Here is a 17,402-nt window from a genome sequence, read left to right on the forward strand (position 1 = left end):
TTTCCCTTGTTGCTGCATGGACTTGGGTCTGAAGGGCAGTTTAATGAAAGAAATAGCCTCTCAAAAGCGGTATAAGTTCAATTTCAGGCTTGTCAGCCTCAGTGTTCAAGTAAAAATAAAAATCTCTTGAGATTATGTTTCAAACATTACAAAATTAGATCTTTTACTTTGATAGAACTACACTGAATTACATGATTGGAGACTTTGTTATACATTGAGGATATGAGTTATGCTGTGATCAAATCCGTGGCTTTAATTCACCTACCAGAAAGTACTCCTGTATGTCAACCACTATCATCTGAAAGAGGCAATGTCTCTTGTTCTGCAAATTTCTTATCAACAGTCTGCATTTGCCCACCGGCTTTGAATTTGTTTCATTGCATTTCAAGCACATGAATGCATTTCTCCAGACTAATGCTGCTGTTTATCAGCCTTGCTTGGCTTACAGGGCAGCTGGTTCCACAATCTATCTGGAATCAAATTAGCCGTTGATAAGATAGTTGTAAATAAGCTGAGCAGGTGAATAGCTGTACATCACATCTGTGCATATCTTGATCTACTGAAAAGTCTGAACACAAGACCTTCCTGAGAAACTTTTCAGAGTAGTTTCTACAGCAGTTAGCCTTAAATAACTCCAGCTACCTATGTGCCTTTGAGAGTGCAAACATGAGCTGACAGCAGTAGGAGGCTTCACTAGCTCCACAGAAATATGTATGTGGAAAACTGGACATGAACCAGTTCTATGAGGTAACGAAATAGTCTCCTTTGGATAGAAGGCACACTGAGTTGGCACATAGTGAGCCTCAGGCCCTGAGCTCATATGACAGCACAGATGTAGCCTAGAGTTGTGTCCCCTAATCATCTGTGATGGTCAATAGTGACAGCTCTCTTCCTTCCCCAAGGAGCCTTTCCCTTCTCAGCAACTGACTTGGTTCAAAGGTTTGAAGAAGGGTGCTGCCTTTTGGAACAAAAAAAGCAATGGACAAGAAGTAAGCCCTCTTTTTAAAGCTATAAACTCAGTGTTTTTCTTCCCATTCTTCATCTGGCTTGGCATGATTTCCACACCAAGCCCCTGGCTTCCTTTGTGTTTACAATGTAGAGTTCAGGTTGACAGATCCACGAACAGACCTCTGAACAGCCTCTCCTGTCAGCTGCAGATCCCACAAATTATTTTGCCATTAACTAGCAAACCATTTACAGTCTCCAAAATTACAATACAGTTGCCAATATTCTCAGCTTTAAACCACTAAGTACCTTTCCTTCTCTTCTGCCTTTTAGCTTAACGGGGGAAAAAAAATGCATATAACCAATCTCATCCTATCTGCGGTCCAAGTGTTCATCAAACACCCGGAGTGGTTATAGTTGTATTCCTGGAATTGTTATTCTTACTCACCGTTTTTTCTCTTTATTTCCCATGTTAGAACTGGAAGTTTGCCCTCATTTTCTGTTTTGCCTCTTAGTCGGCTGTATAAAGAGGCTTTATTTTGGCTTTTCTTTTCTCTCCTCTCTATTTTTATTAGAATTCACAGCATGTTGCGCCTCTACTGTTTGAAAGGGTTTTTTAACCTTTAAAACACCTTAATATTCCTTTTGCTGTGGATTTCAGGAGCTGAAAGTTTCATGTACTGTCAGTTTCAGATACTATTAATAGCAGCAGCCAAAAAAAAATCGCAAACAGTTGAAAATTGGGTTCTTGCAACACGAACTTTCATATAATCTAAAACCAAAGAAGATCAGGGAGGCAAAATTGACATAAAGCCCTAAACACAGACTAAAATCAGCCAGCTCAGCCCAGCTAAATTCAAGTAAATGTTGAATGACCAATGTGTCTATGATACGGATGTAATATGCATGACTTTATGATTCTCCAAATCAATGTTCAGTGTGAGGAAAAAAGGCACAGAAAATTAGTTAACATAATCTGGTTTTGTTTTCTCCAAAATATTTGTCAAAACCATGCATATTTGCAAATGTATTGCTGTGTACTCTTGACCCATTCAAACCAAGTCAGGACATGCTACATCCTGTGGTATGATATGGCCTCTCACAAAGCTCCTTCCTGGTTTATGTGCACCTTGACATACAAGCTGTAGTAGAAAACACTGTAGGTGTGGGTTTACTCACAGTTGTGACAGGTCGCTCCCGTGTAGCCCGTATCATTACAATCGCAGTAAAAGGTGGTCCAGGACTGAGAGCATTTACCTCCATGTTCACAGTAGTTGGGTAAACATCTAATTTGAGAGAGTTTTAAAAAATATAATTAATTATAAAGATTTCTGTAAAAACAATGTGCTGTAAAAAAATAATAAAACTGCCTCAACTCCTCATTCAGGAAAGAGTTTCCTAGGGCTGATTCACTGTATAATACTTATTCCTCTGATCTGTACTTCGCCTCCAGTGCAAGCATCGAAGAAAACAACATTTAAACTATCCAGCAGGTAGGTTAAGATCACTCTCAATAAAAATATTCCACCTGTTAGCAATTAAAGTGTCACAAACTTTCTGAGCACAGAATAAGAAAAGTAACAGGCAAAAATGCTATTGAAATCTTGTTTCAAAGAAGAATCCCCTGTTCTCTGATTAAACAGGAACCACCGTTATCAAAATTAGGCTGAGTTACATTTGTGGTAACACAAGCAGCATGCAAATCTCTGAAGTGAGAGGAAAAATGCGCTTCAATTATGAGTTCTGTACTCTCTCCTCTTTTCCTCATTTTCGTTGCTGTGCCTCTGAAGTATTATTGTTAAACAAATTAATAAAAGAAGAAAGAGGCACAACAGCATGCAGCTCAGGAAGTGAACAGAAACAAAAGCTGTGGGAGATAAATTCAATCTCCAGGACAAGAAGTGAATGCTGATCTGAACTCCCCTGGTACAAATGCACGCAGTGCAATGGAGTTACACCAACCTAAATGGAAACAGATTGTTCTCTTGTTTGCTGTTGCTTTCATTTTTTCTTTCTTCTTACTGTATATTAATCTCTTTTACACAGTATGTCTGACTTTTGAAAAATAAGTAACTTGTTTATACTGCTGATTCAGTTGTGATGGGTGGGTGGAGAGGAAACAGGCAACCAATTTATCTCTTACACAACAGAATTCCATTAGGGTTTGCTTTGCTGTAATTTGAGATTCAAAACCCTTTTATGCCCAGAGCTTTCTGTGGTGTTAGTGCTGAAGTCAGTGATGCTACCTAGATTTTTGCCAGCTGAAGACATCGTATTGCGGTTCATCTCATCCTTAGAATTTTTTTTGCATATAAGTATGCATTTTGCCTTTAACTGTGGCTTTCAGTCCATTTCATCTAGATTACTTACAATTAAAACCCATTTCATGCATGCAAGCAAAAAACCTGTATGTCCCTAGCAGTCATCCATCTTCACCAGCCTTCTGAGCCTCACCAGCCAAGTTTTCATCAACCTACCTGAGTACAAGGCTGTTTAGAGCTGTCAAGCATTAACGACCCAAAGAAACCTGTTTCTGTGCCCAGAGGCCTATCAGACTAACCTCTCATTCTCAATATGCTCCATGATAGTTCACACAAACATATGTATATTCATCTCAGTGTGAGTCTGGGATTCATTTTAGAACCCAGCTTCACTTGATCACTATTTATACCATCCTACATAAAATGATAAGGATCATAGAAAAATATTAAGATGAAAGATTAATTATTTTTATTAATGTTTACTCAATTATTGCCACTATTTTTTATAATACTAGAGAAATAAGGAATTCAAGAAGAAAGTATACTATTTATAACTATCTGTAACATTTTTCAAAACAATTATAAAATTTATTACTCTTGTAAAAATCATTGTCATGGCTTCTATTAATCATTGGGCTCAAATACAAAATGAGGAAAGAGTATGGCAATTATATGGCTGGTTTTCCAGCTCACCAGGGAGCTTTTTCCAGTGCTGTGGGAGAACCTGTTCTTTCTAAAACAAGAAACAAAGGGAAGGGCCAAAACCACTGGGTTTCCCCCGCTCTTACAAGTCAGCTATTCTGAGAAGGGATAAGATTCTGTCTTTTAATGGTATGCTGAGCAATCATCTAACAGCCAAACAGGCTGCTGGTGCAGTGACAGCCCAGCCAGCCTCTCTGCCATCATATCTACTCCTAGTAATAGCGAAGTGAGATTTAGAAGCTTTGGGTCGATGCTGAAGAAAGCACAAGCAGCCTTACAGGATGGCACAAAGAGGACCTGCACCCTGCTATGTTCTGGAGGACTGTGACAGCTCCCTGAAACCAGTAGCTCCCCAGCAGCTTCATTCCAGAGGCAAAGCACAGTGGTACACCACCATTGTGGTGATACATACAAATTTTGCCTGTGAGAGAAGATTTACTCATATTTGTGCTTTGTTTAGTGCCTGTCCTTGCCTCAGCGCACTGCCTTTACGTCTACTTGCTATTTAGTGATAAACATTCATTTGTATCACCTGTACAACAGCAGTAGTTCTATTCACATCACAGGGACGCTGGTGACATGAAACATCTGATGTTAACAGAGCTCTTTGAAGAGGTAAAAAGAATAGTGCTGTGTTATTATCACAATTTACATCATCAGTGTAATGGACAAATATGCTTTCTGCCTATTTTAAGCAGCCTTTTATTAATTAATCCAATGTAGTAGAGCTAATTACTAGTAATTTGCAGTTTCCAAAGGCCTGTATGTAAAGGCTTAGCCACATTTATTCCATTAAAACAGTTTCCTTTAAAGAGTTTACAAAGTTGAAGGTCACTTCTCATTTCTACTTGTCTTGCAAATGCAGACACTTTTTCTTCCCCCAACAACGCACAAAATTCAAGTCAAACAACCATGTAATCTTTTAATGATATTCATAAATTCAGAATTAAACTTTTTTTATTCCTTAATCTATTTGCCTTAATTAGCACCAACTGCATTGATCTTGTTTTCGGTCAGATAACCAACCCTTCTAAGAGCTTATGAAAAAAATTTCTTTGCAACTGTAATAATTACCATAATCCCATTCTAGCTGAGTAGTTGTGTCTTCATTAGAAGCAAAATTTATCCTAATTGTCAGAGAACTCATATGCCTAAGTCACAGGTTGTTTCATTTGCAAACTGTCCCAGATCCTCGTGTTGAAGAATTTAAATATATGTAATTTAAAATTTAAATTAATATTTTCATTCTAGTGGAAACAAAAATTTTAGCAAAAAAAATAAAAATAAAAAATGCAGTGGTGCCACAGAATGTTTCACAGACAAAAATTTGCAGGAGACAGCCCCTGACCTATTTGCAATTGAAAAGAACAAACAGATCAACTCAATTTTTGTATCATAAATGAGATACTTGGAAATTTAAGGATTTGCCTAAGACAATTTGTGACAGCCCAGAGACTTGATCTTCCAGATTAGTTCATAGAATATATTGTGATGAAAAATTCTTATTAAAAAAAATAAATGAAGCAAATAAAATTTTCCCTCCTTAAGCCAAGCTGGAAAACACACCCCTCAGCCATCTAAGTGAGCAATATGCAGAGCCTGCACAAAAGCTTTTACTGTCCTTAAAATGAAACATTCACCTCCCAAACTGTATGTGTGTTTCCTTTGAAATCACAGGACAAACTGCATAGATATTGCGGGGGGTGGGGGTGGGGGGGGGAAGAAATTTGGCCCTCTGATAGGAATGATGAAGAAATAACAATGACAAAATTACTTGAGTAGGAAAGCTGAAGGAGTTCTACACATTTGATGTTACATTTGACTAGAATAAACCCAGTTGTGAAGGAGCAAGATTCAGAATGGGAACAGTTCCAGGCGTGGAGAAAAGCATACAGCAATTGGCAGGACTTTATTATATGGACCTTACAGTTATTATATGGACTTTACTGTTATTATGTGGTTTCATTGTATTCACACCACACAGTGCGCAGCCTGGACGTGCCCAGGCTTGCCATAAGTTTGCCTGCTGCCTGCTCCCTGCTTTCCCCGCTCCTCCCCCTTTTGCCAGTGTCCCTATCCTGGTTTGTCCCCTGCTTGTCTGTCTCATGCTCCGCCCTATGTTCTGGCCCTTTCCCCTCCCGAGCTGACAAAAGGCAGCGTGCAAGCGTGAATAAAGGATTCTACTTGCACCCTCCCTCGTGTCCCATCCCCTCTTCGGACCGCGGCACCCAGTATAGTCAATAAGCACCTCTGAGATTTTGTTATAGTCCGCACTACACATCCTGCCAGCACTACTCTCTACCCTTCCTAAATAAACAGGAAAGAAAGGGAACCATCACAGAGAGAACAAAAACGGGTGCACACCCCCTCAATATTAAGACTGTCAATATATATAATTTTGAGACAAGCACTAAATCCCTAAAACTCAACAATGTTGTAGCAAGAAAATACATGAAATTTTAGAAGATTTTCTATCAAGAAAGCATTTTCCTGAATATTATCTCAAATTAATTTTTATTTCAGCATGTTTCCTTATTTAAGGTCAGCAGCTATTTAATGTATCATTAACAAAATATAACATTAAAAGAGATGATTTCATATAGTAGGCATGCATGTATGATGAAACTCCTGGTGTTGCTGTAACAGACTGTATTTTCCTCTGGTAAAATGATGTCTTTCCCCTAAACTCAATAATTTGAGGCCAATTGCAACAACACGGGTTTTGGCCCTGTTGGTAAATTCCTTGCCAAAGGTTATTTTTGGGTTCAAGGGGAGACCAGACAAACATTTCGAAGAAAAATCTACCAATGGTACTACATAGACACCATATAACAGCTTCAGAGGTTTACCAAGGAGAAAACTAATGAAGATTAGAGAGCATCAGAAAAAGCATTGCAGAAGAACATCCCATTCTTATTTCTCCCCAGATGACTTTTTGTGGTAAAATAGTGGGCTAAATCTCCTTAACTAAAGGGAGAAAAGAGAACTACCAGAACCAGAGGGAGGATGGGAGAAAGAGTGTGTAAAAGCAATATTACAACAGGCTCCAAAAGAATTAACACTCTTCAGACCCTTGATTTTCCTCAGCAGACATTCCCTACTCATCACCCCACCTTCCAACTTCTCTTTCCTCTTGCAACCTTAAAAAGCCAATCAACAACGTATTAAAAAGTCTTTTGGCATACTTAATCTTTTATTTTTAAGTCATCTACATTTTCTTTCCTAAACTTATTATGTTATTGAGATCTCACAGAATACAAAGAGAACAAGAAAAATGTGAATAAAGACAATTCTTCTTTCCATGCTGGAAACCATATATCTATCCCAATGAATGAAAGAAAAAAAAAAACCTGAAAGAAAAAAAAGGTATTTCTGTCATCTTAATAACTTGTCACAAAGGTAGGTTTTTCTTCTTTTTGAGATTTGCAAAACTTGATGACTGGACTTCTCAAATATATTATTTCCATTGCTAGCCACCTTGGTTTTCAGAATCTGAACTGAGAGACCAATATTTAGAAGATTGAACATTGATGACAACAGCCCTCAGGCATGACTGGGACAGAACTGTGGGAGGAGGTTGTGCTGGGACTGGCAGGAGTGAAGGGAAAACAGCCTGTTATCTATTCCTTAGATAAAAGGCATTTTTTTTAGGTTTGATTGCTTTGTTGTTAGAACACCTACATTTTTAATAGAGGTAAATGTGCTGACAGTTTGGCTTGGCATCAGCTGAAAGGATTTTATATAAATAAATTTGAAAATGAAAAAAGGGAAACAAATAAACCATCCTGTACAGACAGCTGTTCAGTTTAGAATTCATAATTTTACAAAGCAAATGCAGAAAAGCCATCTGCAAGAATCAAACAAACAAACAAGGATAGGATATTATCTCCTACATACATCCCCATATTTGGCCTTTAATTTACCAAGGCATTGCACATTCCATGAATTTTGACTCTAAAGGAATAGCAACAGAGGTGAACTCTATTCAGGTAACCCCCCCATCTCATTTCCACACTCAAGTTGGATTCCAAAAGCCACTTAAGTAGCCCTTTACCCACCTTCAAACTGCCTTCTTTCTCCACAAGGGTCTCACTCAGTACAAATCTCTGTCCCATGCAAGTGGGAATTCCCTACACTCTTAGAGACAAAGCTAATTATCTCAAATGTCAGCAACTTTTCACAAGTAGAAATTATTGCAGTTATAAGAAGGAGTTCATCCTGCTCAAACCAGTTCTCTACCTAACACTTAGAGGATTTACTGAACAATACTGATCAATCTGAGAAATCTATCTTTATTTTGCTCTGAAACACAGTATTTATACAGACCAGTGATGCTTCATGGGCCTGAACCGTCATTTTCTGCAGCTGGTCTTGCATGTATGAAACAAAGCCACGGAAAACAAAGTTAAGGCAGGGCAGGCAAAACCAACTCACAGCATTATCCAAGTAATCTGAGCATTCATTTTCATTCCCATTAAACAAACACAAAGCCTAGAACGCTGCCCCCTTCTCAAAGGGGGATTTTGCACTGTGACTGCCTAACTTTTCAGGGACTTTGCTCTGTAAAAATATATTCTTATTTTATAACTACCACAGACCAAGTGCATCTGACAGCATAAAGATCATATACCAGTCTAAGAGCAGGAAATTGTTCTCCATAAGTTTATTACACTTCATTGTCAGTCAGCCCTCAAGCTATCACAGAGAGAAGTACTGCCATTACCTGCATTATTCAGCTAAGTTTAAATATTAGAATAGGTATGAGGAGATGGGGGGATGCTCTTCAGAACTGCGGGGATTTTAATTCCAACACCCAGCTTTGGATGCCTGTGGGTTTGGATTTTTCAAATCTTGCTCAGTTTTTCTGCATCCTGTCCTTCCTCCCTAAAACCTGGGTTGTACTGAAAGGATTTCCAAGACTCTTACTTCAAAATGAGCTACCTGCAAGAGTTTAATTCCATTAATTTAATTCCATTAGTTAGGATGTCTAATTTGTGATGTAGGTGCATACTTTAGGGAAGGACCCAAGAGGTTCTTCAGCTCTCACAGAACATAATGTATTTCTCTATTTCACTGTCTAGTGATCTTTACAAGGGATTAACACATTATTATTTCCAGTGTTTTGCTTTGGTTTTAGTACAGAGAAAGTGGAAAAAACATAATTTCTTTAAGGACAATTTGATGAAAAAGGCATTTCTAACAGTATTTTAATTTTTGCTGGACAAGCACAAAGTAAATTGTCAGTGTCTTACAAAGTACCAAGTATGAAAAATTGGAACTTTTTGAAATTTTTCCACACTTTCCTTAGTCAATATATAAACAGGAAGAAGACACAAAGCTTCATTATACCCTGAGCTATTTGTAAACATGTTCACTGACTCCTAAAACAGGCAAGGGAGACAAAAGGTGTGGGGGAAAATAGTCACTCACAGGACTGAAGTGATCTTTTCAAGATTTTTAAGATGACACAAAAGATCAGAAGAACTATTAACCTGGACCATCAGATCCTTATAACTAGGCAGGACAACTCCTCCTGTATGTAGCATTTAATGGAAAAACCCCAGATCCAGGTATTTCACAATCTGAAGGCGTGCAGTACAAATGCTTTGTTTTGGCTGAGGTGGGCAATATTTAAACCAATTTTGGGATTTAACAAAAATCAGAAATGTTTTAAAAAAGGACACATGACACCCCCTCTTATGTCTTCAAGTCGTCCCAGCTTTGATCATCATCCTAACTAAAGGAGAGTATTCTAAAATATTCAACTTGTTGCTATAAAACATAAGCAAAGAGAAAATAATCTGGACTATATAACATAATTGTAATTTCTGAAAAAAAGGGTGCTAAATACTGAAAATAGAAAAACTATAGAAAATTACAAGAATGGATGCCAAATTGTGTGTTGCTTGTTTGGTTTTTTTTTTAATTATTCTTTCTACAATACACTGTAGGTATTTAGGTGGAGTTGAATGCAATGTTAAGTGTTTGTTTTTTCAATCCAAGCCTGGGACTCTAACAAATAAAATTAAAACTCACTGGACATAATTAGCCAGGGTATTTTCTCATTTGCATGGCCAAATTAGGGGGGATGGAAGGATCATATATAGTTTGACTTCTACTGCAGGGAATATGTTAAATCTTGGATGCGATTTGGGAAACATAAAAAAACCACTGAGCTTCCATTGGATTTATCCTAACACCCTTCACCTGAAATAGTAATTAATTTCCCAAAGGCCCATTTTGACAGTACAACACATGAAGCAATGTTAAGTTCAGCACTAAAAGGATAAAAAAGTAAAATAAATACTATTTCTTATAAGTAAAAATTGATAATAAAATCTAATAGAATCTACAAAGGAAATAGGCATAAAGAAGGATTTAAAAGGTCAGCTCTATTTAGCAAGGAAAAAGAACACTTTAAGACAATTTATTTAGAAAATATGATGAAGGATTTTCACATATAAAACATAGGTAGGGATAAAAGGATAGGACTAAGGACAATATTTGTGCTCTGCAACTCAAGCAGTACGGGGGAGCCAACTCCAATGAATCAACTCCGTACACTTCTCCCTAATGAGGTAAACTGCTAAATGCCAATCCCATTGTAGTGATGATTGAGTATACCACATGCTGCTCTCTCCATTTGTGTTGCTAGGAGAACTGGAATATGCAGATGAATCTTGGTTTAATAAGGATGGTAACATCAATGTGTGCTTGTGTCAGCCCACTGATGCTACAGAGGTGAAACACTACCAGGATTCACAAGAAAATATCTGAGATCAGGTTTTGTGTTCCTCGTGGCAGATCAGTGGAATTACCAGGATGTTCTACAAGATGCACCATTTGTCCATTTGCTAAGGTGGATTCAATATAAACATTTTTTTACCTTCCCTTCCTCCCCCAGGTCACCTTATGGAACTGAAGTTCCCAGTGTTGCCCTTGACAAGTACTGTCAGTAGTTGCTATAGCAAGGGAAAGGTGCCAGCCAAGGGAAAACAGGACAACTCTGTCAAAGCTTCATCAGTGCAAAATCAACATAAACTGCAGCAGTCAGACTAATGTACCTCAGCAGTTGTAGACAAGGAGAGCAGCACATGCATTTATCTACGCATTCATGCAAACCTGAGCCTAAAGAAAAGCAGGCTCTGACTATGCTGGTAGTTTGTTTATGAATAACAATAGTTCAACATATAAAAGACCTTCCTAATCCAAAGACTACCTAATGTTATATACTCAAGCACAAATCACGTATAGAATTTATGACAATATAACAGTGGGTGTACAACAGTGTGCTTTTGCATCTGCCTCAGCTCTATCTCTGTCCAGCTAAACCGCCAGTGAAAAGTTAACTGCTTCAAGCCATTTCAGTCCTGGCAGGAACAGCAGAATCATAAAAAATTTCAGACTCCTTAACAGAGTTTACTCTGTCATGCTGCAATTCTAATACTTTATCCTTTGTGATGGGGGCTGACAAGTTCAAAAGCATTAATGGAACCAATGTCATTGTTATGGGTGTGTGCCAAGAAGATTTGCCTCAAAAGCCTTGGGGAAGCAAACATTTGTCTAGCACCACCTCGAGGGGCAAAGGAGACTTCCATGAGATGTACCAATTCAGGGGAAAAGAAACCAGTTTTCTACTTACAGGGAAACTGTGCTCTTTAGCACAAGTTATCCCAACTGCAATACCTTCTAAGCACTTCTCTTTATAGACTTCAGAGGAGCTAGTAGGGGGAACTACACCAGATCTTACCCGTTTGTGCACGTACAGAGTACGAGGACTCCTGGAAATGGAATTTTTTTCTCTGTGACTAACACTGCAAAGCAGTTTGTCCCGCTGCATGTAAGTGCATGAGATTAATCAACCCATGCCTTCAGGCTGCAGGCAACATTGCAGCCCTTGCTGCTGTTATTCCAAGGGGTCCATCTGCGGTAAGAGCAGCAGGCCTTGCTCAGCCCAAAGGGAGCATCTGTGCCGTATGATGAAGGGTTGGAAATCCAGTGTTTCTGGACTGAGGTATAATGATTTTCTGGCACATTTTCCTAATATCCATGGCAACTCTTGAGCTTCAATATCTCTTGAGCCCACATTCCTGCGTCTATTCTCTGAACAGAATGCCAACCACAGCAAACAACCAACTCAGCTTCAGGACTGAAGCTAGTATTTCTAGTCACAAAATCTGGCATTTGAGCCAACTGCTGAATGGGAAGTCCCAGAGCTTCTCAACAGTGTGGCCAAATCCTCAGTGTCTGCATATTTGTTTTCCTACCCATTTCATTTATTTTTAAATGAGTGGCTGACTGAGTTTTCCCCAGGCTATGCCTTCCATTGTTTGCCCCCACACAGACAGACCCACACGCCCCCGTTATTACACTGACAGGTGGAAAAAGAAAACACAGCACAGAAAGTATTGGTACTTAGCAAAATTCACAGTCAGATTCTAATATATTTTGAGATTACCACAGCTATGATGTAATATATTTTGGTTTTGAGCAACAGAGGTACAAAGAGCTGGGCACAATGAAACTTGATTTAAAAAACAGTGAGGAACTTGGACTTTGTAGTCCTAAGTTTATCACCTCCCTCCAGACTTGCTTCAGATCAACAGTGCCTGTCCTTCACTTTCCTTACTCTGACAGGGTCACAGCAAAAATGCTGATGAAATAAGTTCAAGAGCATCCCACTGAGTACTTTGCCAGCTTCCAGCCATCTGTGGCTTACGGATTCATGTACGCCTTGCTGACTTTTTCCTTTACATTTGACCTCTACAGCATCTAACAACATCCAATTTGATGTAGTGTAAGATTTGAATTTGCGAGAAACAGCAAATTCTTGTTTATTATTCACCTCCTTCATGCTGCTCCACATCACAAAACTCTGCCTAGCTTTTTCTTCTCCAGGCTGAAGAGTCTAAGCCTATTTAATCACTCCTTGTAGAGAACAGTTTGTGGCACACAAAAGAATAGAGTGTCAGTTTTAGAAACAGCCATGAGGCCTGAAAGACAGACTTATAGACTGCGTAGTCAGAGCTGCATACAGAGCCTCCTCTGAGCGGCCCAGAGAAAATGCATTTCTTGGAAAGGGCTGGTCAGGCCAAGGCTGAGGTCAGTGAATACATCCAACTGGATTTCAATTTCATCTTTGAGCAACTGAAATAGAAGTTGCAAAGGGATCAACACATAGCTGTTGGCTTGATTAACTAAGTTGGAGATGTTTCTATAGTTATCCATTGCCTCAGTCCCTGCCTTCTTCAAACAGCTTACAAACTTCTCACCCTCATTTTCAGTACATCTGAAAGAGAGGCAGACACCTGAACTCCAAAAAGTCATAGGATCTTATGAAAACAGAGGACCAAGCAGAAGGGAATCAAGTTACTTTTCATCAAAGAAAAATCCCTGCTTGAGCTTAACCACCATTCTAGGCATCACAGAATTTGCAAGGAAGATAACCCAAAAAAACCCCAGGGCAATAAATTCTGCAATCACATAGCTTCATCCTGCAGTTGTAAAAATGAATCACGCAAGTTAGGGAAGTGACATATTAGTAAGAAGTGTTGCTCCTTTCCCTTTCATATATATATCTCAGGTTATAAAAAAAGCCACCAAACCATACCATGGGCTACACAGTCCCCACTGCAGCACTCACCGCCTTAGAGTGTTTGAGAGATATATCTACTAAATGAGCTTTCTTACAGGTGTGAGATATCCTGAGCTGAATACCTGAAAGATATTTCCCACTTGGTTTTGGGTTGGTTGTTTCATTGCTTTTGGGTTTTGTTTTTTTTTTTTCTTGAGCAGTGTTATGGTTGTTGACACTTCAGAACCCCCAAAGCAAGAACAAGACACAGCTGTTTCAGCTGCTGGAGAAGCCTGAGCAAATGCAACAGAATTGCACAGAGCTGGAGGCAACTTGGAAGATCACTCAGTCCATGCTCACACCCCAAGGTAGAATCACCCATACCCATGTTCATTATTTCTCACAGACTCATCCAACTTTTGTAAAGCCTTCCAGTGACAGAAACTTGACAGTCTCCTCAGGCAATCTGTGTCACGGCTGCTTTCCTATACATCTTGGCCAGAAAAGATGATTATTCCCTTCAGTGCTGTAGCAGCCTTTGAGCACCTGAAGATCATTATTCTGCCTCCCCTCACCAATCTCTTCTGGTTGTTACCAAACAAGTTATATTTCTTCAAAAAGAGTCTCTGCAGCATTGGAGGAAGGTGTTGGAAAATTCTTTTAACTTTAGCACAATAGTGTTTGATCCTTATATCCACGGTTAATACTTAGTTTTGTACCATACAGTGCTTAGTAAAAATGCAGAGATTAATGTGGCTTTGTATTAACTCCCTAATAGCCAGCTATTGCTTCCTTATTTACCTATATCAGTGATTAATACGTACTAGCAGATGCCTTAGTTTTGAGAACAAGGATTGTGTGTCTGAGCAAAGAATGATAAGAGAAATTCATTAGGACCTGACCACATATTTGAGGTACTCTCAAGGTGAAAAGATTAATTAGAAGATCTGGAACCATATCCAAATCAGTCCATAGAAATAATTAGCATATATGTATACATTCCAGAAATATAATGAATATGTAATAGAAATGTAGTGAATGTGTATTAGTTTCATGGATATAACTTGGTCTGTTAGGTTGCTGGGTGTGCACGTTAGGTCAAATAACCCCCATGCACCCAGCACTGAATAAAGTAGCGTTGGCTTTCTAACCTAACAAACTGGTTGGAGAGTTTATTTCCTGTTTTTTGGCAACATGGTTAAAGAACTTAATCAATCTGTCTTTTCAAGGCATGTTTTCCAGTCCTATTTTATGGATTTTTTTCATCAAGAGTGGGCCATTCAAGAAACAGTTTGGGTTCTGTATATCTTTATAGAGAACAGAAATTTAGAAGCATGACTGATAGCCAAGGACAACTAAATGCCAAGTGGAAGCCCTGGATAAGGTTTACTTTACAGTGTTTGCTTATCTCCCTGCTGCTCCTCACTTGGACACATTAGCACATCTGGTTTTTTTACCAGCTGCTTTTTGGTTCAAAATTTGTCCATCTGCCAGTTATATCAAATTTCAAAATGAAGGCTCTACATAGTAAGGGCCTAGTATTTTGGTATCAATGCTATGGTTCAGGGGTCCTGCTTAGATCAGGGGAATGGCATCAAGCATGTTTTCCTCTAAGCTAACAGGATAAAACGCTGCATGAAAAAAATAGCAAATGATCTGAGTTTCTGGCCTATCACAGCACTGAATAAACCTCAGGTTAGAGAATTATTATTAGCACTAGAGAAACTAAGACATTTGTTATCATTCTCCTGAAGGAACAGATTAGGATTTGTCAGTTTGAGATGGCTCAAGGAGATTCAACTCTCCTTTCTGCCCCATGCACACACATTAGCCATAGAAGGGAAGCACTGGCATCTCCAGGGACAGCAGCCTTGTGCCTTTCATCAGTGTTAAAAAGACTGAAAGAAGAGATCTGTGCCAGGCACACTGCAGCTGGCTGCTGCACTAGATGCAGCTGTGATTTCTTACCCTGCTGAGTGAGAAGTTTCTGTAACCACATCCCTAACCCATTTTCAGGAGGCTGCTTGACAGGGTCAAGAAATCTTTGCAAAGACCATAAAATACTGAAGAGGGAAATGCATTTTTCCATTAGGAAGAAGACATTCTCTTATATGCTGTTTTGTTTTTTTCTTCTCTAAACCAGAAATACTTATGAAAGTCTTTCCATTTTATATTTGTAAAAGCTTAACACACGACCTGCAGGTGAAGGACAGGGAGCCTGGCCATACACTTAAACCTAGAGATTTAGTGGAGATCAAGAGAATGGAGTGAATCCTTTCTGTCTTACTGCATCTATGAGAAGCAAATGAATTTTTTATACTGCTTACTACCTCCCCATCCCTTGACACTGACATCTGCTCTTTAAGGCGTTAAGGGCCAAAGACCAAAAACATTATTCCTTTCTTATTAGACTTTCCTACTGCTCAGATTTTCCCCTGGAAGCTTTAGGTTTAATATGTCTCTCCCAGAAGATGCCTCATTTCCCAAAAAACACAGTTCAAAACACCATGAGTGAGAGATGAATGGTCCCTGTAGCCATGAACTTAAATCTATATCACTCTGAACTGAAAATAAATTCAAAGAGAGTCTGCATTTTTTTTGTTTAGGCCCATATGAGATGGCTTTTGGTCAGAGATGGTCAAAAGACTGCATCAGTACTGAAAGATATCTCCTTTCTTCACCAACAAAAGGTCTCTGAGTTCAAGGACTTCATGGCACTTTCACTTCCAGACATTTCTGCATTGTTACTTTCTGCTCTGTACCGTGCCTTAAAGGGGAAATGCCAGCATGCTGTAAGAAATTGTATTTTGTGACTTTTTTATTCAGTGTGAAGCAAACAAGCCCTGATGTGCACCTGCCATCCTAACAAAGCAGAAACCCTGAAAAGGCAAAAAAAGAGAGATGGATAAAATAAAATCTATTTCCTTTTAAAAATGGAGCAGACCTCTATGGCTTAGCACAATATTGTCTCAATTTTTCTTTATCTCTCACTGGAACGGAGATAAATGCACCACAGCCAACTATGATCTCTAACACTTTATAACAGGAGCAGTGTAAGCATCACACTTTTCAATATCCTCAGAAAAGACTGAGCACTCTCTACTTGGTTGTATTTGCACAATCACACAAATATACATACTAAGAAGAAAAGAAAAAAAAATCTAGTTAACAGGATTAGTAGTAGGCAGGCAGTGGGGATAATGCCAAGGGTCCTATACGCATAATGCTACAAGAAAAATTGCGTCATTCTACAGATTCTAGTTTCTGTTCCATAAGGTATTGGGAACACTGGTTTCGAAGGAGCAGCTTTGTCTTGAGCGAGGTGAAGAAGGGAATACTTTGCAGGGCTTGTGAAGCAGACACAGCTCTGACTTGAATAGACTGGGGATGTCTCTCCTTGCGCGGGATGTGTAACCTAAGGACAATGTCTAGGTACCATACAAGACGGTTGCAAGTCAGATATGCAACAGTGGAGACATTAGTGATGCTGGCATTGATGTGAGGACTAGAAAAAAGAAGTCTCTTAATAGGAGGTGGTGCTAATGGGGCTTCCTCCATCATCTGGACAGCCCATACTGCTGTGTTCAACTCAAGACTGTACAACGTCTTAATGTCCTACTGAAAGCACAGAATACGCGAGGTTTCCTGTGTTATCTGCTGATCTCAGCTCTCACAGATACATCCTGAACTGCCCATTCATCTAGGACCAGAACAACTACAGGGTGGAGACTCATTCACAGGATTGCTAAGGCTGCAGGAAGCCTCTCAATGTCTCTAGCAAAAGCTGCCTGCTTAAAGCAGGTTCAACAAGATAGTTAAGGTCACTTGTATCTCCAAAAGCATCTTCACTTGGCACTGCCTCCCCAGCCTCCAAATGGAAAGAAGGCTAAACTCTGCATATTTTTATGAACAGCCCTATT

At 39.1% G+C, this 17,402-nt stretch overlaps 1 protein-coding gene across 2 annotated transcripts in view; it reads right to left on the reverse strand.

The window, feature by feature from the left end:
- The window catches only part of CNTNAP5 (contactin associated protein like 5), a 288,828-nt gene that overhangs the window by 107,588 nt on the left and 163,838 nt on the right, over positions 1 to 17,402 (reverse strand). For both annotated transcript variants that reach the window (XM_017823576.1, XM_017823577.1), the window contains one exon: positions 2,125 to 2,231. In XM_017823576.1, coding sequence (XP_017679065.1) covers positions 2,125 to 2,231 — 107 coding nt within the window. The remainder of the gene's footprint in view (positions 1 to 2,124; positions 2,232 to 17,402) is intronic.

Source organism: Lepidothrix coronata, unplaced genomic scaffold, assembly GCF_001604755.1.
Source record: "Lepidothrix coronata isolate B3197 unplaced genomic scaffold, Lepidothrix_coronata-1.0 Scaffold103, whole genome shotgun sequence".
Lineage (NCBI taxonomy): Eukaryota > Metazoa > Chordata > Aves > Passeriformes > Pipridae > Lepidothrix > Lepidothrix coronata.